The 25,326-nt window shown below is 39.0% G+C and overlaps 1 protein-coding gene across 23 annotated transcripts in view; it reads right to left on the bottom strand.

Moving 5' to 3' along the window:
- Window positions 1-25,326, bottom strand: part of LOC120852210 (ABI family member 3 binding protein) — a 284,742-nt gene that overhangs the window by 183,376 nt on the left and 76,040 nt on the right. For all 23 annotated transcript variants that reach the window (XM_040225716.1, XM_040225731.1, XM_040225702.1 and 20 more), the window contains exon 2: window positions 16,397-16,576. In XM_040225716.1, the coding sequence (XP_040081650.1) occupies window positions 16,397-16,576 (180 nt within the window). The remainder of the gene's footprint in view (window positions 1-16,396; window positions 16,577-25,326) is intronic.

Here is a 25,326-nt window from a genome sequence, read left to right as displayed (position 1 = left end):
GAAGGGTGAGGCAGAAGAGTTGGACTCCCAAGGTGAAGAAAATTTAGCAGGAATTTAACTTTTCTCTTGCTTATTTTCCTTTTAATTTTTTTTTTTAAATAATAGATCTTTCTCCCCCAAGACCCAGTCTAAACATGAGAAAAAACATTAGACGAAACTAAATCGAAAGATTCTACAAAACACCTAACCACAACTCCTCCAAACCATTAAGGTCATCAAAACCAAGGAAAGCCTGGGAGACTGAGCCTATGGGAGACTTGACTAGACATAGTGTGATATCCTGCATGGGACCTTGGAACGGAGCAAGGTCTTTGGTTAAAACAAAGGAGATCGGATCATGCACGGACTTACACTAACAATGTATCAATATTGGTTGATTAGTTGTGACAAATGCACCGTACTAATACAATATGTGAAGAATAGGAGAAATTGGATGTCAAGCACACAGAGATTCTATTACATTTGTAACTTTTCTTTAAAGCTATTCTAACAAAGGATTTATTAAAAAACAAAGTCATCTCTTTTTACAAAAAGTAAATCATGTAACCTTTGTGTATCCTGGTAAAAGGAAGCTCCTTCATAAGCCTCAAGGGATGCAAAAGCAGTGTCATTAATCTGCTGCTTCATTCTTTATTAAATTTATATAAAATAGAGCTATCATTTATGGTTAAAAGTAATTTAGAATTTGATGAAACAAAGTACTATTTTATAAGAAATCAATGTGGCACATCCTAAGACTCCTATTAAGAATAACATCATCCACAAAACCTGGAAAAAAAAATCTACAGTCATGGAACTCTCCATAAAGAAATATTATCAGTTTTTCTCCACATCTGCAAGCGTCTACATGCCACACTTAGCTGTAATCTGACCTGGGTGGGTACAACCTAAATTTAAGTATTCCCTTTAGCTTTTAACATTTGGCAGACAGCTCCCATGCCTTCTTTCATCAACACTGAGCAATGTCTACTTGAAAAATACCCTTGAAAAGCCTCCCTGTGTTTTAAGTTCAGGCAGAGAGTTCCACTCAAGCACTAGGCAGATCTAAAACAAAGCAATCTTAAGTGTGCTCATGCTGGGAGGAAGCAAACTGAGCTTCAGGGGGGCCCTGGCACTGTAGGTCTGTCTCTGCAGACACTGTTCCCTCACCTTGGTCCTTGAAGCGGGGCTGGAAGAGGGCAGTCTCATTGGAAAAGGGGTGTAGTTTGGTGAGAGGGTAGAGGGTAAAAAGATAGTAAAATGCTACTTGTCTACTGAGCCCTTGAAGGCAACTATCAACAGCTGTAAATTTCAGTTCTGTTACTAACCTTTCTTATATCCCCACCCATCCTCACATTCCTGGGACAAAATAACACTAGCAAATTGACACCACAGCAGCACACTGCTTTCAGCAACGGGGTACAAATGATTTGCATGTGAGCCAAAGTCCATATCCACCCTGAAGCCTGGATACTAGAAAATGAGAAGCTCAAATATCACTGATGTAACAGATGTATCCTTCCAAAGAGTAATGTGAAGGAAGCTGGCCACAAAACACACTCGTGATTATTAAGTAACCCCTTGATGCTGGGAGGGATTGGGGGCAGGAGGAGAAGGGGAAGACAGAGGATGAGATGGCTGGATGGCATCACTGACGCGATGGACATGAGTCTGAGTGAACTCCAGGAGTTGGTGATGGACAGGGAGGCCTGGCGTGCTGCAATTCATGGGGTCGCAAAGAGTCAGACACGACTGAGCGACTGAACTGAACTGAAAGTAATTACATGGTAACAAGCTATAGCAGTGGCCATTAATAGCCTTGACCAACTCAGGAATATCACTGATGTTCTTTCAGAAAGTTTAGTGTCCCTTCTGGAAAAACACAAGTGGGACATTTTTTTCTGGAACATTGGGGAAATTCTGCAGGAGACAAAAGAGACTCAGATTTGATCCCAGGGTCAGGAAGATCCCCTGGAGAAGGAAATGGCAACCCACTGCAGTATTCTCCCCTGGAGAATCCCATGGACAGAAGAGCCTGGCGGGCTACATTCCAAGGGGTTGCAGAGTCGGACATGACTGAAGCAACTTAACATGGTGTCTTCTTGGGCACACGCTAAGTCACAGCTTTGCAAAGCCTCATGGAAACCAGAAATCCACATAGAAGACAGTACTTATAAGTAATGTCAGTACTGCTTTAAATTTACTATGCTTACTGAGATTATGAACACAGAAGTTTAGCTATTTTTAATAAGTCACTAAGTAGATTACTAGCACCTTGCCCTTGTGTGTGTTAGTTGCTCAGTTGTGTTTGACTCTTTGGGACCCCATGGACTGTAGCCCGCCAGGCTCTTCTGTCCATGAGATTTCCCAGGCAAGAATACTAGCGTGGGTCGCCATTCCTTTCTCCAGGGGATCTTCTCAACCCAGGAATTGAACCTGTGTCTCCTGCATTGCAGGCAGATTCTTTACTATCTGAGCCACCAGGGAAGCCCATAAAAATGAACATCTATAGAAATATGAATCATCACAGATAGAAGTCGTCCATCTTTTAGAGTATTTCTATGCCTCTGAGGATCACATGGGATCTGGCCCAGACTCAGTTTTTACTTTTGAGGAAGGAATTCATAGGGCCTGGACTCCATCTTAGGCCTGTTCATGCTGATCATGCTCAGCCACCTTTCCAATGGACTCTGAACTCTGTGTTCAGTGCCTATGAAAACAACAACAGAAGGATAAGACCTCCTCCAGATAGGGGAACCTTGAAGATCGTATCTAGGTTATTCCTCGCCTAAGAGAAAACATACACTAATCACCCCTTCCTCCAGACAGGCCATACATTTTTCTGTATCAGTCGGAGTGTAACCTCAGGTTTATTGATTATTGGCTAATTGTTTGACTGTTTGAGCACATGAACACATAGCACGTGAATGATGGGGTTATCGGGACTGTATTTTCCTTGGTTTATATAAGTCTCAAGGAATTTGGGGTGGTGCGTTCAGACACGTACACATGGGGTATAAAAGATTTTCACAAATGCTGGTCGAGGTCCTTGATTAAGAGGAGACTCTGCCCTGGGCCCGCCGGTGTGATAAACTGCACTCCACTGTCTGCATTGTCCTTCTGAGTGAGTTTCTTTCCCAGAGCGCGTGGCTACAACACTTTGCTCATTTTTGTACCTGGAAACATAGCAATTGCACAGCAAACATTTTCTGAGCAAATGAATGAATCTATTTCTCTATCCCTTTATTGCCTGGGGCTAGAGTAAAGATGAAAGTTTCTACTTTGGGGGAAGAAAGGAAAAGCAATTATAAGTCTGGGGAATAGCTATCAGCAAAAGCAAATCATCTTTTGAAAAGCTGGTAAACTTCCAATTGCTGAATTTGTCTTTGATGAACCTATCTGTAGAACTGACTTTTTCCTTTGAAGTTCTTTGCTATAAAAAGCATATGGCTTTGTGTGTAATAATAATCCTTATCTTTCCTTCACCTGAAAAACAATCTAAGCCAAATTTTAAAGCAAATTCTACTAATTACTGTTCAGTAATTATTCCTGTTAAATGTTGGGAATCAGTTGGAAAATGAACCAATACCCATTTTGACAAAACATTCTGCTATGCCTCGGTGCTCCAAGGAAGTTCTAGCTTCTTTTGGCCCTGAAGAGACAGTCCGAGGGCCTTGGCAACCAAGCAGGGGGCACAATGGTGATGGTTAAATGATCCATAAAAGGCTCAGCCACTCTGGACCACAGAGCAACTACCAAGGCAAAACGACTAGGAACACCCACCAGTGGTGGGATTCTATAATGTTCGGTCAAAGACCATAGAAGGGAGCTGACACTCATGTTGACATGTGCGTTACACGAGGAATTGTTCAGAAATGCTAGCAGCAGTAAGCAGCAGCCCCTCATCTCTGTGCTGCAGAGTGAAGCCTCTAAATAAGAGAGGAGATCAGCTTTGATGGGGAGAGAGGATGTGGAAAAGGAGTAGGTGGAAGGAAGAGGTCTGAGGGAGAAAGAGAGCTTTTGTTAAACACTGAAAAGTGGACCCCAAAGGTTCCACCATGCTCCTTCACTCTTCAGGTTTTTGTCTGGATGTAAAGATGCACCCTTTTTCCAAACAGAGGAGCATTTCAAAGACATCTTCAGCATGGAAGACATTCCTGGAAACTTTTTCTGCCAGTTTTCCTGTGAGTTTGGGGAGGTAAAGCTATTGAAAATACATACTTTGCCCAGAGTTGACTATATACTTTATGGCCCCATTCAATGCAAAATCAAAAGGTAGGACTCCCTGTTAAAGACATTAAACACACCAAAATATAAAACATTTCCTTTCTTTCATATACTCTGCCTCGACCGTTCATGGTATTTATTGGTTATTTAATGTTGCTCTGCAAAGGAGGGCAGACCCTCACCTCCCCTATCCCCTCTCTCCTGACTACCTGGGATCCTTTCCAACCAGAGGCAGCCTCGGCATCAGAGCACCTTACTACCCCCCCACCCCCACCTCAGCCCCCAGGGCAAGAGAGCCAATCTCCCTTTCCTGAAGGGCTGCCATCAGAACCCACAGACCCCAAGGGACTGTGACCTCAGTCCTGGGACAGACCATGTACCTGAATGGGGGTAGGAAAGAAGCTGACAGAAGTGAAAGCACCTGCTGATGTACCGTGGCACTGCCAGCCAGGACTGTTGCCAGCCCGCCCTGCCAGATGTTACCAAGAGAGGGTGTCCACCAGGCCCCACATCCACACCCAAGTGCCCAAAGAAGGCGGAGGCAGCAGTAGTTGCTAAGTGGAGTTAGGAAGAGGCAGGGCTGCAGGGGGACCAGGCAGCTGAGAACCAAATTAGGAGAGGGAGTGGGAGGCAAGAGAAGGGCCCAGGCACCAAGCCCTGGGCACACATTCCATTGTCCCATCCCACCTGACTGATAAAATCAAACGAAAGGTAAACCTACTAAAATTTCCATGACAGCAAAGCACTAACCTTCAGGGCAGGGCTCCTCTGAGTCCACTGGTCACCTGCCTGGAAAGCCAGGTCTCCTCTCCCCCTCCCCCCGCAATTCCCACCACAGCCTGGATGGATCAGGCAGTCCTGCATTTCCTGTTGCCACAGCTTTCCGTCTGGGGCTGCTCATTCAGCTCCCATCCCAAGCTAACCCTGCCTCACTTGCAAGCTCTGACAAATTCTCACCCTGACACTGGAAACAAATACTTAAACCATTTCTCGTACCATTTGCCACCACAGCCAGCACGCATCCTTTCCCAGTTTAGAGACCTGTTAGACATTAACATTGCTGACTTCATTGCCAGTAGTTTTTTCCTTGCCTGTGCTTTATACTTGCACCCCACAGAGAAATTTAGTGTAGGGTGTTGTCTGTGAACTCATTTAATGTTTGGCAAGGACTTGCCCCTGATGGACAGCCTGCACACACGCACTTTCCAGTGAATTCATCACTTCGCTAATATCATCTCTACAGGAAATATGACGGAATAATCACAACTTTACTTGGATATTGTCCTTTCAAATAACAAAGCTAGGTCACATTCACTATCAGATGGAAGCCAGGGCCATCAAATCAGCAAGGTGTCTTCTTTCTTTCCAAATATTCTAGTCAACATCATCATGTGGGGGTGAGGGGTCAGGAATAATTCCCAGGAGATGAGTTTGTACATAGAGTTCAAAGGTCACAGAATACTTAAATGCTGTGGGGGAAGGCAGTATGGCATGGTAGTCAAATGCAGGGGTTATGGAGCCAGCCTGCCACATGTAGCTTTCTTCACTTCTCAGGGATTTACTCTTCAATGGGAAGAAGAGGATGCTAATAGTACCTGCATCAAGGGGCTGCAGTGAGGAGTCAATGACCCTTTCCGTAAAGCCCTCAGCCCAACACATTGTAGCTCCCCAATGACATTAAAGTATAAGCTCATGGGTTGGTGAGAACTTCCAATCCAGCATTTGGTGAGCAGCTACTGTGCACTCAGCCTGATAAATGAAATGAACGCCAGTCTGGGGGAATATCTGCTTCTTGAGGAGTATCCCCAGTGGTAGAGAAAAGGCAGAACTATTAGCTTGGAATCAGGCAATGAAAGACTGGGGGATGATGCTATGAGGTCAAGGCTTTCACCCACATGTGTACTAAGCTATAACTTTTCAACTAAACTGGGACACTTTTGAAAGAAACGGGAGCACTATTAATAATTAAGCCACAACAGCAGATGTAAGCCATAAGCTGGTCTGAGAAATAGGGCAGAGTCAACACTGTAAGCCAGTTGAATAATTTCTTTTTTTGCCTAGAGATTTCCACCCTAGGCAAAGAGAGTTTACTGTGTTAACTGGGAGACTTGCCCAGCAAACTCCCAGCAGACTCTGGACAGTCAGCTGTTACATCCATGGATCTACTGACCCTGATCGTGGAGTACGTGGGGGATGATGACAGTCAGCTCTCACCCTGAGCAATTCACTAGTTAGCTGCTAAAATATGACTAGTGCAAACAAAAGCAAAATAATGAAAATGGAACAACCTAGACTGGAATGTAACTAAATGCTGATATTCACAGCATAGTGCTTCAGACAAGACAGGTATGTGACAGAGAGTGTTGTGTCCTGGGAAAGTAAAATGTTGAGGAAATAACAGGAGTAGTTAGGAAATTAGGATTTGATGGTAGCCTTTGGTTTTGAGATGGAAATTATAATGGAAAATATGGAAATTTAGGAAAAATAAATTATAAAGTCTAAATATTATCTTGTATCTGTTCCAGATAACCTGCTAATTTACCCTATTAGTAGCTGTCTTTCTAATTAAATCCACTTCTTATCAACAAGCCTTTTGCAATAAGTCTTGGACAGTGCATACCTTTGACTCATGCCAAAGGGCCATAAGCTATTTTGCAGAACCCTTCTAGATACAATTAAGAATAAACTAAGTAAAAGTTAGATTTTGGTCTCAGTGCATTATGCAATACATTGGAAAAAAATTGTGCTTTATATTGGAATATTGAGTTTCTTTTATTTTATTTCCAAGAAAAGATAGCTTTGGAGACAGTTTATCTATTGTTTGGTGACGCCAGGAAGACCATGGAAACACTGAATCCAATAGAAAAAAACAGAACCTTGAAAAGATGTTATCTTTATCAAAACAGGTGAAATGGGCATCTATTATCAAACAAGGCTTTTCTGGTATGAACTCATGGTGAATTATTTTGGTGGTGTCATAAAATTTATTAAGAAATTGGTACCCACTAGGCCAACCTCTTTTAAAAATTCCCCTTTGAAGCTTACTCAAGTTCTGCTAAATTTTGCACCTTGGAGGAAAATCAAGTGATTCTGAGATTCCTATTGTTTTAATGAAAAATCTGGGTTAATCTTGACGATTTAAAGCCAAATACTTCCCAGTGGTAAAAATCATTTCCAGAGAAAGAACCAAATGAAAATTAGATGACATTTTGAAAACAGTTGAAACAAGAGAAAAATCCTTCTAAATGAGACCCATAGCTATTTCAGATTCCTGGGTCTCTCCCTTTCCTCTCACCCATTCATTCATTCACTGCTTCTAAATTATGACAACATTGGATGTGAAAAAAGAAATCTGAGGCTTCCAGTGTCGTTACCTCTTCAGAATTTTCTATTTGGGAAGAGTCTGGGAATAGACAAGACTCCCCAGAATAAAAACAACTAGCAGTTTATTAAGAATAATGGTCAAAGACGAATTGCCAGTCTATGTCCGATGCAGGATATGGCACGCTTGGGGCTGGTACGTGGGGATGACCCAGAGAGATGTTGTGGGGAGAGGGGTGGGAGGGGGGTTCATGTTTGGGAACGCATGTACACCTGTGGTGGATTCATGTCAATGTATGGCAAAACCAATACAGAATTGTAAAGTAAAATAAAAAATAAATAAATTAAAAAAAAAAGAAAATGCTTAGCCTCTAGGATATTCATGGAGAGAGACAAAAATATTGACTTCCTTGGACAGATATGGCCTTGTGGAGAGTAGGGCAGTAGGGCTTCACAGATGGGCAACTCACTAAACAAAGATGGTGATGGTGGCAGTGGAACGGGTAGAAAAGAACAAGTTTTGTGGACATAGCAACTACTTCACAGATGTTAACTCATTTAAATCTTACTGAGCCTTAAGGATCTAATGGCTCCTTCCGTGATGCAAGACCTTTCTGCTTACTGTTGACAGTGTTAGCTGCTCAGTTGTGTCCAACTCTTTGTGACACCATGGACTGTAGATTGCCAGGTTCCTCTCCATGTCCATGGAATTCTCCAGACAAGAATACTGGAGTGGGTTGCCGTTTCCCTCTACAGGGAATCATCCTGCCCCCGGGATCGAACCCCCGTCTCCTGCATTGCAGGCAGATTCTTTACTGTCTGAGCCATCAGGGAAGCCCTTACTGTTTAAAGAACATTCTAATAAATAAAGAGAATTATAGAAGAAACAAATCAGATTCTTACGTAGACTTTCCACTGTAGAACAACAGATAAAATTACAGTGCTTCAGAGCTCAGGTTCTCAAACCAGACTTCCTGAGTTCAAACACTGGTGCCATTGACCAGCTTTGACACATTTGGAAGTTTACTTGAATTCTTAGAGGTTCAGTTTCCTTATGTGTAAAAAAGGACACTAATACCACTACCTACTCCTCCGCAACTATCATACCCCTCATCTGCGTTTTGGGACTATCTTGTATTTACTGCTCTTGCTATTCCGTGCTCTCTGCTCAAGTTTCTTGCTAATTCTCTAAGGATTCTGCCAGAGAAGATAGGAACTGAGCTGGTTTCAATGACAGACAGTGTATCTTTTCCTCTGGTTAGTTTACCTTGCTCCTTTCACTAGCTATTTTTCAGCTTAGTTAAGTCCTTAAATAGTTCCTTCAGTTATTTTCAAACTCCAGCTACTTTTCTTCAGTGAATCCACCATCAACTTTCTGATGGCACTTTCCACAGTAAATATTCACTTCTTTTTTGTCATTAGATGGTATTTATCCTTCCATAGAATGTGTAGTAGCAATCTCTATTATTTTGTATTTCATCCCACTTCCATAAAAATGAATAGACCATATGTTAATATTTTAATGCAGAGAAAAAAAAGACAACTGAAGTTCTAATGGTTGCAGTGATGACAGAAAATTGTGCATTTGCTCTTGCTTTCTATACAAATGTTAAAATTAAGGGTAAAACTTGTAAGGGGTGTTAATATCTACAGGAATATAAATTATACATATAAACATATAATTGATATTCATATCTGAACCACTGTAAATAAATTTTATTCAAAAACTTAAACAAAAATTTCCCCAGTGAAATAAAAGCAAGAGAGAAATGTCAAAATAAGGAACTGATGGTTAAATTTTGACCTGAACTTAAGATAAAACTACCATCAGTTAAAGTAAATAAAACAGGGTTAGGCTCTTAATTTGATCTATATTTAGTAAGACGGGTCAAAATTCTTTCTACTTTCCTGCTTAAAATTGCTTTCTTAGAGTAAGATTAGAAAATTGAAATCTTGGAATACCAAGCCCTTTCAACTGTATCTTGTGAGGATTTACCTTCTCCTTAAGAGGCCACAGTTGTGAAACTCTTGAGGGTTACCTGAGGACTCTACTCAAAGTCACTGAATAGGAACTCCCCCCAGTAATGACTAAAAGAGGACCTGACTATGAAAGACAGTCACGTGTGCTCCAAGTGTTCTGAGTCTTAGCTTTTGCTGCCTATTGTGTTTCTTAGTCCATTTGGGGATTTATCCCTTCCAAGGAAACACTTAGTTGCAGTTAAACGGATGAGTATGCTTACTTCTTTTAAGTCACTGACAGTCTGCTAAAGCAATCTACCCCAGAGATCTTACACAAAGCTCAAAAAGGTTAAGTAAATTATCCAAGACCACTCAGTTTGTTATAACAGCAACCGACAATTATAAACAATTATAAAACATACCTCCTCTTTATGTTCAGTTCAGTTGCTCAGTCGTGTCCGACTCTTTGCAACCCCATGAATCGCAGCACACCAGGCTTCCCTGTCCATCACCAATTCTGAAGTATTCATAACGTATTTTATAGATGAAAAAAATGAACTGAGACAAGTTAAGTGGCCTACCCAGAACTACTCCATAGTAAGTAACTGGGTTAAGTTTGAAGCCAGGTCTGCCTCACGGAAAACATACCTATTCTTTCCCCAAATCATGCTGCCTCTCCAGGCAGAGGAGGATCTTTTCTTAAATGCAGATGTTAGCATTTTGATGCAGGCTCCTTCCAAGGCAGAGCGTCTTAGCGCATGCACCCTGGCACAGGAATCACTCTGAGGGGCTACAGGCAAGACTGTGAGTCTGAGCATGAAAAGCTTGTTCTCTTTAGGGCAGTTAACGTAAGGGTTAGCAGCTGTGAGAATAGCGGGGGTTAAGAAATTTGCCCTCAAATCCTTTTGGAGTCCTAAAACCTAGTTGAAAGAAATTCTTTAATCAGAATTCCTAGTAGTGATAAATACGTGATTTTTTTCCAATTTAAGCTTTTCCTTTTTTGCAGTAAGGATACTAAAATAACTCCTTAACCTGCTCTTCAAGATTGATGGAATATAAGTTTTTCCTTGCCAGGTGACACTGATTAACATATTTTCAGAGGTCAAGAGAACATTATAAAGTATGAGTCTATAAAGATTTAACGTCAAAAAATTCTCATTTTTACATTTTTGGATATTTGCAAAATTACCAACAGCTGAACACAAAAGTAACAAAGCGAAAAGTGGATATGTAAGCCAGAATGAGAGCATTGATGATGTGGGAAAAAAGGATATGGGAACCTCAGATCTATTATATGAGAATCATGTTTTATCACATCATTGCAAGACTCAAAGCCAGTAATAGTTATTAATATTCATCTGGGAAAATACTCCTTTTTCTTTTGCTCAAATTAGTCTACAAAAATCTTAGAAGATCCTACAAAAGTACAAGTTTTACAGAAGTTTCATAAATAGCAAAAGGGAATATTTTTTTATGTTTTTTAGTTTTACATATAAGACCAGAACATTATTTTGAAAATACCTCTGTCAATACTAGATACATATTAAAATAAAAGTAGAAATGGTTAAAGATGATTATTTAGTCCACATATCATTCAAAGTTAACTTCAATATTTCTGAAAAATCAACCATTTCTCATTTTAGTGGTGAGATCTTAAACACTTCAAGAAGTGGAATGGGGCAGACAAAATGGCATGTAATATTTGTTTTGAAAACAAAAGTAAGTTACAATGTTTGGGTATAGTTTGGTGCAACTGAAGAAATACTACTATCCTCTTACAGAATAAAGTAAGAAGAAGGGATGTAAGTGGTGCTTTTTTTACACAAAGAAATAAAAATTCTTTGCTCATGCAACTTGCACCCAAGGGATTTCAACTCATCTCTTTATGATCATTAATTTACTAACACTCCCACAGCACATCTGTGAAAAATAGACTTCATTACTGTTTTACAGATGAGCAGAACTGAGAAAGATCATACTCTAAACTGGTAGCAGAAAGGGAATAGAGACACAAATTTTAAACATACAGTTTGTGCCATGGAGAATAATGGCCCTCCAGGATTGCCCACATCCTCCTTTCCAGAACCTGTGAATATCTTAGGTTACATGATAAAGGAGAATTAGGGTTGCAGGTACAATGAAGACTGTAGATCCATTTAAAATATGGAGAGTAGCCTAGATTATCCAGGTGGGCTCAATATAATCATAAGGATCCTTAAAAGTGGAAGGAGGCTGAAGAGATCAGAGCAATGTGGTGTGAGCAATGCTTGACCCAATGTTGCTGGATTCTTTTAATTGTAGTAGATTTAGAATATTATATTAGTTTCAAGTGTACAGCACAGTAATTCAGTATTTTTAAAGATTATACTCCATTAAAAGTTATTATAATATGATGGTTACACTTCCCTTGCTGTATAATACATATTTGTTGCTCTTCTATTTTATACATAATAGTTTGTATCTCCTAATTCCTTGCCCCTTCCCCATTCCCTTTCCCTATTGGTAACCACTCAGTTCAATTCAGTTCAGTCGCTCAGTCGTGTCCGACTCTTTGTGACCCCATGAATTACAGCATGACAGGCCTCCCTGTCCATCACCAACTCCCAGAGTTCACTCAGACTCACGTCCATCGAGTCGGAGATGCCATCCAGCCATCTCATCCTCTGTCGTCCCCTTTTCCTCCTGCCCCCAATCCCTCCCAGTATCAGAGTCTTTTCCAATGAGTCAACTCTTTGCATGAGGTGGCCAAAGTACTGGAGTTTCAGCTTCAGCATCATTCCTTCCAAAGAACACCCAGGGCTGATCTCCTTTAGAATGGACTGGTTGGATCTCCTTGCAGTCCAAGGGACTCCCCTCCGCTAGTAGGGAACAAACCACTAGTTTGTTCTCTGTTTCTGTGAGTCTGTTTCTGTTTTGTTTATGTATTCATTTGTATCATATTTTTAGATTTAAAGGTAGAAAAGGAATGTGGGCCCCTCTAGAAACTGCAAAAACAGAAACAGATTTTCCCTTCAGAGCCTCCAGAAGGGAATGCAGCCCTCGCCACAACCTTGACTTTAGCCAAGAGAGACCCACATTGGGCTTCTCACATATAGAACTGTGCACACGCTCAGTCATGGCTGTCTCTTTGCAACCCCATGGGCTGCAGCCCACCAGGCTCCTCTGTCCATGGGATTCTCCAGGCAAGATTACTGGAGTGGGTTGCCATGTCCTCCCCCAGGGGATCTTCCCAACCCAAGGATCAAACCCGAGTCTCTTACATCTCCTGCTTTGGCAGGTGGGTTCTTTACCACTAGTGCCACTTGGGAAGCCCAGATGTTCCTTAACTGTCCACAAAATACATGAATCCACCATTGACCTGGCAGATGGTGCCAGAAGCCTCTTCTGCAAAGGTTTCCCTGGTGGCTCAGATGGTAAAGAATCTGCCTGTAATGCAGGAGACCCAGGTTTGATCCCTGGGTCAAGAAGATCCGCTGGAGAAGGGAATGGTAACCCACTCCAGTGTTCTTGCCTGCAGAATTTCATGGACAGAGGAGCCTGGCAGGCTACATCCATGGGGTCACAAAGAGTTGGACACGACTAATACTGCACTACTGCTACTAGGATGGGAAAGAATTCATTTGCCAGCTGTAGAAAGAGACAAAAAAATCTCTAAAGAGTTTCCCAACAGTGCCTCACATCAGAAGTCACTACTCCCAGGTAGATGTACCTTACGTAAATACAAGGTATTTAATTTGTGATGTTTTAAGCCACCCAAGTTTGTGGTAATTTGTGGCAGTTGAAAACTAGTATGCAGATGCTTAACCATTTATGAGCCATTAATACAACCATAATCATTAAAAAAAGACTATAAGCAATTTAAGCAACCAGATAATAACATTTAATTTGGAAATGCAAGTCCGTTTCAAAGTAATAAAAACAGAAGCACAAAGATTCCTTGGCATAAAGAAAGATGGAAAAGTAAATATCTAAGAAGAATGTTTTTTCATCTTCCACCAGCATACTAGAAGAGAAAGAAAATAAACAAAAAGAACATATCAATCTAAAGGATAAATTAAGAGTTTTTAAAATGCTGCTTAGAATAGCCTTCCAGGAGAAGTTTGGGAATCACTATGCTTAAAGATCTTTAAGAAACACAGTGATGTTTTATATACCTGGATGGCTTAGTTATGTACTAGCCCGATGACAGGAGCCTAGACTAGACAGTCTCTCATAGCCTCCTCCAGCCTAAATATGCTACACAGACTTGACTCTGTTCAGATTTCAGTGCCACAAATATTTATTGCCTGTCTACTCAATGTAGGTCATTCTGGTATGAATAACCAAAGAAAAAGACATAAACTTTAACTTTAAAAGTTCACAGTTTAATAGTGAACCAAGGTTAAACAATCAACCATATTTAAATGACAGTGAGTATTGTAAGGGATGGATAAGTGAAATAATGATTAAAAATCATTAAATATCTTAAAATTCAATAAAAATAACTACTGCATTTTTACTGATTAAAAAACAAACAACAGTATCATTGGTCAACACTGCAGATTTCTAGGCATCAATTTATTACAATGAGAATTTATCTTGTATTTCCTAAACACTGTATAAGGAAAGTGAAAAAGTAAATAAAAGAAAATTCTTCTTTAATATAGAATTTCAGTTAAGAAATGCAAAAGGAATTATAGAATTAGATTCTTTCTAAAATGTAAAAATTGTCATTTTACAACCTCTGTATAAAACAATGGACCTGGGCCTTGACCATCAATAGATGCTAAAACCATTAAGTGAAAATTTGATGATGAATTTTATAATGGCAGGGTCAGGCTGAGGTCACCTAAACATAACAAACAGTATTAACATTACTAAGTATGACACCAGCCATTATATACCTCTTTTGTGAGTTGTTAGGAAATAATACCACCTATAATGTAGTCTTTCCTGAAAATGCTTAACCCAAATCTAATACAGCCTCCAAATCAAAATAGCTTTCACAGGAAATACCAGGATAGAGGAACCATTTCAGAAATACATGGAAGCAGCCAGGTAAATACAGAATGTGGACCAGAATATATAATCAAATTTCTCCAGCAAATCAATGACATTTAAAGAGAGAAGGGAGAGAGGGCTGTTATACAATAAAAGAGACTTATGATATGGTAACAGTCAAACCTAACATGTAGACCATATAGGATCCTGATTAAAAAAAGAAACAGCTCAAAGAGGGCATTTTTAAAGATGACCAGAGAAATTTAAATACAGACTAGGCATAAAACAATATAATGGGGTTATTGTTATAATATGATAAAAGTAAGACATTATTAAAAATATTTTTATCTGAAGTGCTTAAAGACTATACAAATATAATATTTAGCTATGCTTTAAAATACCTATATGAGCAAATATGAGGAATACATGGAAAGAGATGAGCAAAAGAATGATAATATTCAAGTTGCAGCATTATACACAAGAGTAATTATAGGGTTCTTTCTTCTTATTTGTTTGAATTTTTTCATAATAAGAAGTTTTAAGAGTTGAAACAAATAAAAGGGTACCTATTCTGCTTGACCATCCCTCATTACTGAATAAATAAAAGCTTGAAATATTTGTGCTAGAAATTTTCTTTATAGTTTTCTACATATATTTTTCATTAGCAATCTGATTTCTGATTTAAGATAGGATGCCTTCTGCCTCATAAGGAAAGGATGCTTATTATTAACCAAATTTTCAATCTATATAACCAAGGATAAAAATTATGATAAATAAAATGTTACTTCTAATGCTCAGTAAATAAAGGGACAGTATATCTGTTTCTGTTTGTGTAGGAATACATGTATAGCTCCCAGCCACTTTTTATATTAATAGTAAAGAGTGAATATGTTGAAGGAATATTTGCAAATTTTCAAATTCCTTATGACTTATATGATCAAGATTAATGTTTTTACCTTTGTCAAAGTGCCTAATTCCCAAATTTTGTGGGGTAGCAAACTGATGTGTTTGCTTTTAATGTGCTTATCTTGTGTAAAATTTAGCATAGGCGTTTATAACTAACAATGTTACTCTCTTGCCTAATTTTAAAGTACAAGAGAGACTTATCTATGAGAACTTCTCTGTGAAAAAGAGCTGTAGGGCAAAATTGATTCATTGTTAACTTTGCTGCATATATGCACAAATATTAGGTCTGGTATATAGTAATTCATGTTACAGGATTAAACTTCAAAGTTTATGGAAAAGCTATTTAGCAATAATTGTAGCAGTAGAGCAAAATACAAACCTAATCTTAGTATGTTCAGGAAGACTTTGACAGCATTCTAAATTGAGGATTCCTTTTTTTAAAAATTATCCTTTAAAATGTTTCATTTGCAAATCTGGAGAAGGCTTGACAGTGCTCACATCCTCAAATTACATTTAATGTGATTAAAATATTTTTAAAGATTTAAAATTTTATAACACAAATACAAGCTTTAACCTTTTGTCTGAAATACTCTAAAGTTTAATGTAATAGTAATGCTTTGTCTTTTCTTTTTAAAGGTAGCTTGTCATGCAGAGACACCCAGAAAGCTGAATTTGATATTTTCTACCAGAAGAAAGTAAAGACACAGCAGGAAGGAAAATTAATCCCCATAAACAAGCTATGTTACAGAGATTTAAGCCCAGTTATTTTAACTATTTTTTTCTCTATGCAAGCTTAGTTATATGGTCAGGAATTATAGGTATAATGGCAATGATCATTTCTACAGTATTACATACTTTTTGATGTAAAGAATTGTGCTACGGGTTACAAGAATTTTGATGTTTTGTATTTATGGGATTTGGTTCAACTGAGGATATAGAAAGAAAAATGATGCTTCAGGATTTATGTATCATGTAACATTACCTGTTACCTCTTCTTCCTATGCCTGAAACCCAAACATCTTACCGACTATGGCCTCAGTGTATTTCCCTTCGGCAGGTAGAGGGAAGTACTGGTTTGGTGATAAGTTACTGCCATATCCCAGGAGAAAACCTTCCAGTTTTACATTAGGACTTGGACGCAGGAACTTCAAGAGGATGGAGTCACTTGTGGTATTGATGTGGACCTTCAGGTTTGGCCTTTTACCTAGAGATGGGAATGAAAATATCGGTGGCTGTTACTTTACCTCTTTAGCATCCCAAGACAAATTTGGAGCAAAGGTTAGTGGCGAGAGGCCTTGTTACTGAAAAGTGTGATATCTGGCGACTAAGGATAACAGCGCACCCACTGAAACAGCTAAAACACAGGTAGTTTTGAGACCAAAATAAGCAGATAACAACAAATAAAGCAGTCTAGAATACAAAGTGGGCGTCCCTGGTGGCTCAGTCGGTAAAGAATCTGCCTGCAATGCTGGAGACCAGGGTTCGATCCCTGGGTTGGGAAGATCCCCTGGAGGAGGAAATGGCAACCCCCTCCAGTATTCTTGCCTGGAGAATCCTACGGACAGAGGAACCTGGCAGGCTACAGTCCGTAGGGTTGCAATAGTTGTACACGACTGACTAAACCACCACCACCAGAATACCAAGTACTGTCTGGTAAAAAGGATCTGAAATTTCTTACTGGTAAATTGAATTACCACACTTTGAAATCCCCAGCCCCTCAGTGCTGGTCTCTAGCCATAACCCCACAGGACTTGGTGATTAATAGAGTTGGAAAGGGAGCGAGGTGCGTAAGATTTGGTTTAGGGATAACTGAGATGGTGGAGTAGATTTTCTAAAAGGAGCAGGGTAGAGAGAAAAGATGATTAGTTCTGTTTGGAACTAATTGCTGGGTCAGGGAGACAACTACATGAAAATGTCCAACAGTAAGCTGACTAAGAGTGATGCTCAGAAAGGGGGCCCAGATTCATCTGAGCGTCATTAGTTTATAAATGATCACTGGATGAGCTTCCCTAGAGAGACTGCAGAGCAAGGAGAGAAACCCCATATTTTCAAGGCAGTGTCATTATTATTTTGTAACTGTAAAGCAACAGGGACAGTCATACTCACCAAAGGTCTTGACCAAACAGTAAGGAAACAGCACTGTTTTCTGTCTTTGGGGCCAGAAGTAGGTTCAAACCACTTCTGCCACATACTGACCATGGTGCCTCTGGCTGATCACTAACCTGTGCTTCTCTTGTTTCCTGATTTATAAATTATGGATAATGGATAATGATGTCTACTTTGACAGATTGCTGACAAAGGTTAGTGCAAATGGCATTATCTTAAAGCTGATACACAGTAATTGGTCAATAATTGGTTACTTAATCAGGTCCATCCAAAACTCTTTAGCCACAGTTTAGAAATCCATAGAAAGGCTTTGTTAAGTTTTTGTAAGTTCATGTCAAACGAATTTGGCAACAAAACTCAATCTGAACTGTTATGAAGCCACGTAGTCCTTTAATCTCACTGTACAGTCAGTGTGATATAAAACAAACATTGTTGGTTTACAACCATACATTAGCTTCTGCTGTACCACAATGTGTATCAGTTATACACAGACATATGCAGTCTTTTTGGATCCCCTCCCCACTTAGGTGACCTCAGAGCATTCAGTAGAGTTCCTTGTGCTACACAGTAGGTTCTCACTAGTTATCTATTTTATATATAGTAGTGTGTATACGTCAATTCCAGTCTCCCAATTCATCCCACCCTCCCTTTCTCTCTTGGCAACTATATGTTTGTTTTCCACATCCGTGCCTCTGCTTCTGCTTTGCAAATAAGTTCATCTGTACTATTTTTCTAGATTCTAATTGTAGACATTTTAATCCTATGATTAAATGTGCTTAATTAAAGGGTGCTGATCAAGACCCCACCAAAGAGGTTACTTAATACACAGTCTAGGCATCCTAGTACAATACCAAAATCCAAAGATTTTTCTGAATTCCAAAGCATGTCTGACTCTGAGAGTTTTAGATAAGAGATTGTGGACCTCAATTATTTTCTTTCATTATTTCACTGAGATTTTACATTTTTTAAATACTTTACCTATTGGGAAGACTGTATTTACTTACCTAATAACTCACGGTCCATTTCTCATTAATCAAAGACTTGTATGTATACCAGTCAGCACTCTAAATACCATGGATTTCCTGAATCCATCACACTAAATTTACATTACTCCACTCAAAAATCATCCTGAACCACCTCAATATAGCCACACAGGAGCCTTCCATCAGGCCTTTGAAGAAATAAAAACAGCCTCCTCTTGGAGACCAACCAGGCTGTAGGAACCACTCTTACTTCAGTAGCTGGTACTGCTATATCCAGGTATGTGTGTAGTACTTTGTACTTCACCAAAATTTGATGAAATTTCTATGGTTTCTTGGTTCTCTGATTGCTATTCCTACATTTGTGGCAAAATTGAAAGCCAGAGATACTGAGTGGCTTATCCAAAAGTCTGAGGAAGACTCATCCCCAACTCACCTCATCCAGTTCTCTTACCACACAAGTGACAGGGTAGCCACACCTCCATCACTCAGCTGGCTAAGTGCAGGGTCAAAACCGCAACTTAAGTTCTCACTAGGCTGGATTTTCTGCTCTCAGTTGTTTTTTTTTTAATTGAAGGAAAACCTCTTTACAATATTGTGTTGGTTTCTGCCAAATATCAACATGAATCAACCACAGGTATACCTATGTCCCCTCCCTCTTGAAACTCCTTCCCATCTCCCTCTCCATCCCACCCCTCTAGGTTGTTACAGAGCCCCAATTTGAGTTCCCTGGGTCATACAGCAAATTCCCAATGGCTATCTACTTTACATATAATAATGTATGCTTCCATGCTCTCATTTTTGCTAAGAATTTTGTCATGCATGACTCAGTTGAGTACAGAGTAGCTAATCCCCATACTATAATGTTCAAATTGATGCTAACTGCTAATGTTTTGTCCTAACTTCACAAGATTTTGACAAGGTGATATAGATAGATAGATAATCTCACATGTATAACACAGATTTTGGCCAAGCCAATTTTCCTTGTCTTAGTTATATGCCTAGATGAACTCTACAGTTATCCATCTTGCTCAGTGGAATGGAACAGATCTAAATCAAGCACATACTCTGCTACCTTGTAAGGTCAGCATGTCTCCTGATAAATCAAAAAAACAGCTGGCCTGTTTCCAACATCTTGTTGGGAAGAAGCGATTAGGAATCTTTATGTACTTTGGCTGCACTCTTGTTGGGCTAAGAGCCAAGAGTCACAACATCATCATATTAGACCTTTGCTCACAGATGTACCATGTTATTCCTCCCCTTGGGAAGTGGAAAGGATGGCTGTCCCAAATGAGAAAAAGGAAGGCTGTAAACAGAATTACTAACAAAAGTGGAAATGTTATTGCTTCCTCTGCCCAGCATTTTCATAACTCCAGTCTTTCTCCCTTTTGCTAATAATTCACGTCAATAAATACATCAACATCATGTAATTTTTAAAGTTAACTGGCATTTATCTAACCTACTTTCTCCAAAATTCCAACTCATACCACACTCTAGAGCTAAACTTTTAAAGCTCCCGAGAAAGAAAAAAGCACACAAACAAATCTCTTCTGAAAACAGCACCACAAACTTCATATTTTGAGACTCTTCCCAGTTCCTTATGGGAACTAGGAACTCAAATTCCTTCATTATCTTGCTACGTATGAATACTCTCTTAAAAAAATTTTTTTTATTGAAGTATAGTTGATTTACAATGTGGTGTTAGTTTCAAGTATACAGCAAAGTGAATCAGTTATACATATAAATATGTACACTCTTTTTAGATTCTTTTTCCATATAGGTCATTATGGTGTATTGAGTAGAATTGAGTAGGTCATTATTATCTGTTACTTCTCAAAATCTCTCAGTTGTCTTTGGCTAGTATAAATCTTCTCATATTCTTCAATGCATACAAGACCTTGGCCCTACAGCTATGCTCACATTGTCACCCAGCATGGATTCTTCAAACACCCCATTTTCTCACTCAGTTATGACCCCATTGACCCTTTTAGACCTCAACAAAATGGTTAAGCAATATTTTGTCCTTTTCATCTGAATAAGTTTCTCAAGTGTCCCTTCAAATGAATGTTTGGACTAATATTTGAGTTTACATGCTTAAAAAATTTCCCTGGTATTTTAGGGTAATTCTCAGTGCATCCTATAATAATTTTTAACCTTTGATAAATTCATCTTCACTCTGTGTAATTCTGGCTTAAAGGTGTGGAACACAAGTCATGTAATAACTTTTATGTTTCAACAGTTAGCATGAAGAGCTCAGGTGAATGATATAAATAAAGATAATAATAAAAAAAAGTACAACATGATACAAGCTTAACTAGGAAAACATTCATAAGTGGCATATATATTGCTCAGGAAAGCCCAGGAATACAGAGAAATAAGTACTGGAAAAATATTTTATTGCATCTTAAATGAGAAACAAAACATATACTAATTAAGAGTGAGATAAAATGGAGAATTGAGCATTTCAGGAAAGCAATACTAGAATGGCTGGAAGAGAAAAAGATTGCATGTTGCCAAAGTAGAACTTTGGATCTATGACAGCTGTTTCTAATCCTCCACAACACCCTAGGGTATCTCTAAGTATTCCAAATGAGGTTGTGAAATTCCAAGAAAAAGAATGCCTTTCAAAAAAAATTAGAATTAATCCCCTTTTAGTTTTTAAAAGATATACATGTTCTGTGGCATTAAAAACAGGAAGGAAGGTAGTGAAATGAGAAAATCAGACAAAAGATAGAGTGCTACAAGTTCATAGAACCCTCTGGATCAACCAGAGGAGACAGGCTGCTCTTGCTGTAGACATGGGTGCTAAGCAGACATTTAATGTTGACCCCAGAATTCTGAGTGGCTGTGGCCAGTTTATGCACATGGACATCATCAGATGGTCAATACTGAAACCAGATTGATTATATTCTTCATAGCCAAAGATGGAGAAGCTCTATACAGTCAGCAAAAGAAAGAGCAGGAGTTGACTATGGCTCAGATCATGAACCCCTTATTGCAAAATTCAGACTTAAATTGAAGAAAGTAGGGAAAACTGCTAGACCATTCAGGTATGACCTAAATCAAATCCCTTATAATTATACAGTGGAAGTGAGAAATAGATTCAAGGGATGAGATCTGACAGATAGAGTGCCTGAAGAACTATGGACTAAGGTTCCTGACATTGTACAGGAGGCAGTGATCAAGACCATCCCCAAGAAAAAGAAATGCAAAAAGGCAAAATGGTTGTCTGAGGAGGCCTTACAAATAGCTGAGAAAGGAAGAGAAGCTAAAGGCAAAGGAGAAAAGGAAAAATATATCCATTTGAATGCAGAGTTCCAAAGATTAGCAAGGAGAGATAAGAAAGCCTTCCTCAGTGATCAGTGCAAAGAAATAGAGGAAAACAGTAGAATGGGAAAGACTAGAGATTTCTTTAAGAAAATTAGAGATACCAAGGGAAGATTTCATGCAAAGATGGGCACAATAAAGGACAGAAATGGTATGGACCTAACAGAAGCAGAAGATATTAAGAAGAGGTGGCAAGAATACACAGAAGAACTATTCAAAAAAGACCTTCATGACCCAGATAACCATGATGGTGTAACTACTCACCTAGAGCCAGACATCCTGGAATGCAAAGACAAGTGGGCCTTAGGAAGCATCACTACGAACAAAGCTAGGGGAGGTGATGGGATTTCAGCTGAGCTATTTTAAATCCTAAAAGATGATGGTATGAAAGTGCTGCACTCAATATACCAGCAAATCTGGAAAACTCAGCAGCGGCCACAGGACTGGAAAAGATCCATTTTCATTCCAATCCCAAAGAAAGGCAATGCCAAAGAATGTTCAAACTACCACACAGTTGTACTCATCTCACACGCTAGCAAAGTAATGCTCAAAATTCCCCAAGCCAGGCTTCAACAGTATGTGAACTGTGAACTTCCAGATGTTCAAGGCTGGATTTAGAAAAGGCAGAGGAACCAGAGATTAAACTGCCAACATTTGTTGGATCATCGAAAAAACAAGAGTTTCAGAAAAACATCTATTTTGCTTTACTGACTATGCCAAAGCCTTGACTGTGTAGATCACAACAAACTGTGGAAAATTCTGAAAGAGACGGGAATACCAGACCACTTGACCTGCCTTCTGAGAAATCTGTATGCAGGTCAAAAAGCAACGGTTAGAACTGGACATGGAACAATAGACTGGTTCCAAATTGGGCAAGAAGTACATCAAGGCTGTATATAGTCACCCTGTTTATTTAACTTACATGCAGAGTACATCATGCAAAATGCCAAGCTGGATGAAGCACAAGCTGAAATCAAGATTGCTGGGTGAAATATCAATAACCTCAGATATGCAGATAACACCACCCTTATGAGAGAAAACGAAGAACTAAAGAGCCTCTTGATGAAAGTAAAAGAGGAGAGTGAAAGTTGGCTTAAAACTCAACATTCAGAAAACTAAGATCATGGCATTTGGTCCCATCACTTCATTGCAAGAAGATGGGGAAACATTAGAAATAGCCCGACTTTATTTTCTTGGGCTCCAAAATCACTGCAGATGGTGACTGCAGCCATCAGATTAAAAGATGCTTGCTCTTTGGAAGAAAAGTTATGACCAACCTAGATAGCATATTAAAAAGCAGAGTTATTACTTTACCAACAAAGGTCCATATAGTCAAAGCTATGGTTTTGCCGATAGTCATGTATGGATGTGAGAGTTAGACTATAAAGAAAGAAAGCTGAGCACTGAAGTATTGATGTTTTTGAACTGTGCTGGATACACAGACAATAAGGAGCACAATAAAGGAGCTCCAAGGAGATCCAACAAGTCAATCCTGAAGGAAATCAGTCCAGAATATTCATTGGAAGGATTGATGCTGAAGCTGAAACTCCAATCCTTTGGCCACCTGATGTGAAGAACCAACTCACTGGAAAAGGCCCTGATGCTGGGAAAGATTGAAGGCAGGAGGAGAAGGGGACGACTGAGGATGAGATGGTTGGATGGCATCACCGACGTGATGGACATGAGTTTGAGTAGTCTCCAGGAGTTGGTGATGGACAGGGAAATCTGGCATGCTGCTGCTGTACATGGGGTTTCAAAGAGTTGGATACGACTGACCGGATGAACTAAACTTTGGCCAGTTTCAATAAAACTCTGTAAAGGAACATAGGCCAAACATAACATGCGTAGGTAAGCCAGCTAAAGTACCATGGACATCCAGTCACTGATCTGTGAGAAAGGAGTTACCATCACAACCTATTCAGTAGGAGGAATTCTTTCATGGTTACTCTCTCTTCACGTTATCTTAACACTTTCAAAAAAATTTTAGAATGTGGTATAAATTGTTTACATGAGGTTGTCACGTTGATAAAATCATTTCAAGAGAAAAACTTCAAAATATGAAAGTTATCTTCTTATCTAAAAAGTTTCTATTAGTATAGTAGCAATAAGTGCCACAGCCACCAGCTCTTGATATTGTAAAGTACTAAATAACAAGTTTGGGAACAATCAGATTAGAATTTATTTCCACAAGATATTAAGTAAAAGAATAGCTATAGTAATGATGTCAGTAAAATAAGACTAAATTGTTTCAGGATTAAAATAATAAACCATATTTCTTACTCACAGCATGTTCTTTCTTTGCACACATTCTATTGACACTGCCAACCTGTATACTTGCTCAGTCACTTACTTTGTTGTACAAAGTCAAATTTTCTAAGACATCAAAATCATTAAGTCAATTCTCATTGGTTCAGATATGCCATATAGATTAAAAAACTGATAAAATGCACTTGGCCCAAATTTTAGTTTTGAGCTTTAAAAGGACTAACAGGAAAAAGAAAAAGCTAATTGCAGATTGGTAGAAAATATTTGCAATATATTTACCTAATAAAGGACTTGTATCCAGAATATTTAGAATTCTTTCTACTCAGTAAGAAAACAGAGTGTTTAAGAATAAACGGCAAAAGGTTTGAATACATCCCTCACTAAAGGAGATATATGATAACCAACAAGCACATGAAAAGGTAACATCAGGGTTGTCTGACGTTTTCAGAAAGGGGTCAAATAGTAAACATTTTAGGCTTTGCAGGCTAGATATTCTCTACTGCAGCTATTCAACTCTATCATTGTGCTACTAGAGCACCTATAGATGTTATGGAAACAAATAGACATACATGTGTTCCAATTAAATTGTATTTGTAAAAAAATAGGCAGTTGGCTGGATTTGACCCATTGGTCATAGTTTACCAGCTCCTGGTCAACACCCTTAATCTCCATGAAAATGCAAGTTAAAACCACAATGAGATACCATATACGTAAAAATGGCAAAAAATGAAGACTGCACATAACAAGTGTTATACAGAGTTTGGAGCAACTGGAACTGTCTGAGCAACATTCTGGGTGTGAACATCAAATATTTCATAAACTTTCACTGCTTGTGAAAGCTCTTGGTTGGTTACCAAATAACTAATCAATTTCATTCATACGTATTTACCAGGAGGAATGAAAATATAAGTTTATGCAAAGACTTGTGTGCAGATATTCAAAGCAACACCAAAATGGAAACAACCCAAATGTCCATCACATTTGGACAAGCTAAACAAGTTGGATAAGTTGTATGGATAAGCTAAATAAGTTATAGCTTATCCATACAATAGGATATGACTGAGCAATAGAACAGCATTTCAAGATGGTCGAACCTCTCTGGTCTACCATTAAGTCACTGTAGAGTGAGCCAAATCTTCCTCACCTCTGTAACCACCTTATACAGACTCTCCTGACGGGAGGTCCCTCAAGCATCTTGCCATTTACAGCACTGACGAAGGTACTTTTAATGATGCTTAATATAATTATTCACCATTCAACAAATGGTACATATGTA

Source organism: Oryx dammah, unplaced genomic scaffold, assembly GCF_014754425.2.
Source record: "Oryx dammah isolate SB20612 unplaced genomic scaffold, SCBI_Odam_1.1 HiC_scaffold_2, whole genome shotgun sequence".
Classification (NCBI taxonomy): Eukaryota; Metazoa; Chordata; class Mammalia; order Artiodactyla; family Bovidae; genus Oryx; species Oryx dammah.
Note: the sequence above shows the minus strand (reverse complement) of the source record. Positions and strands in the feature narration are given on the sequence as shown.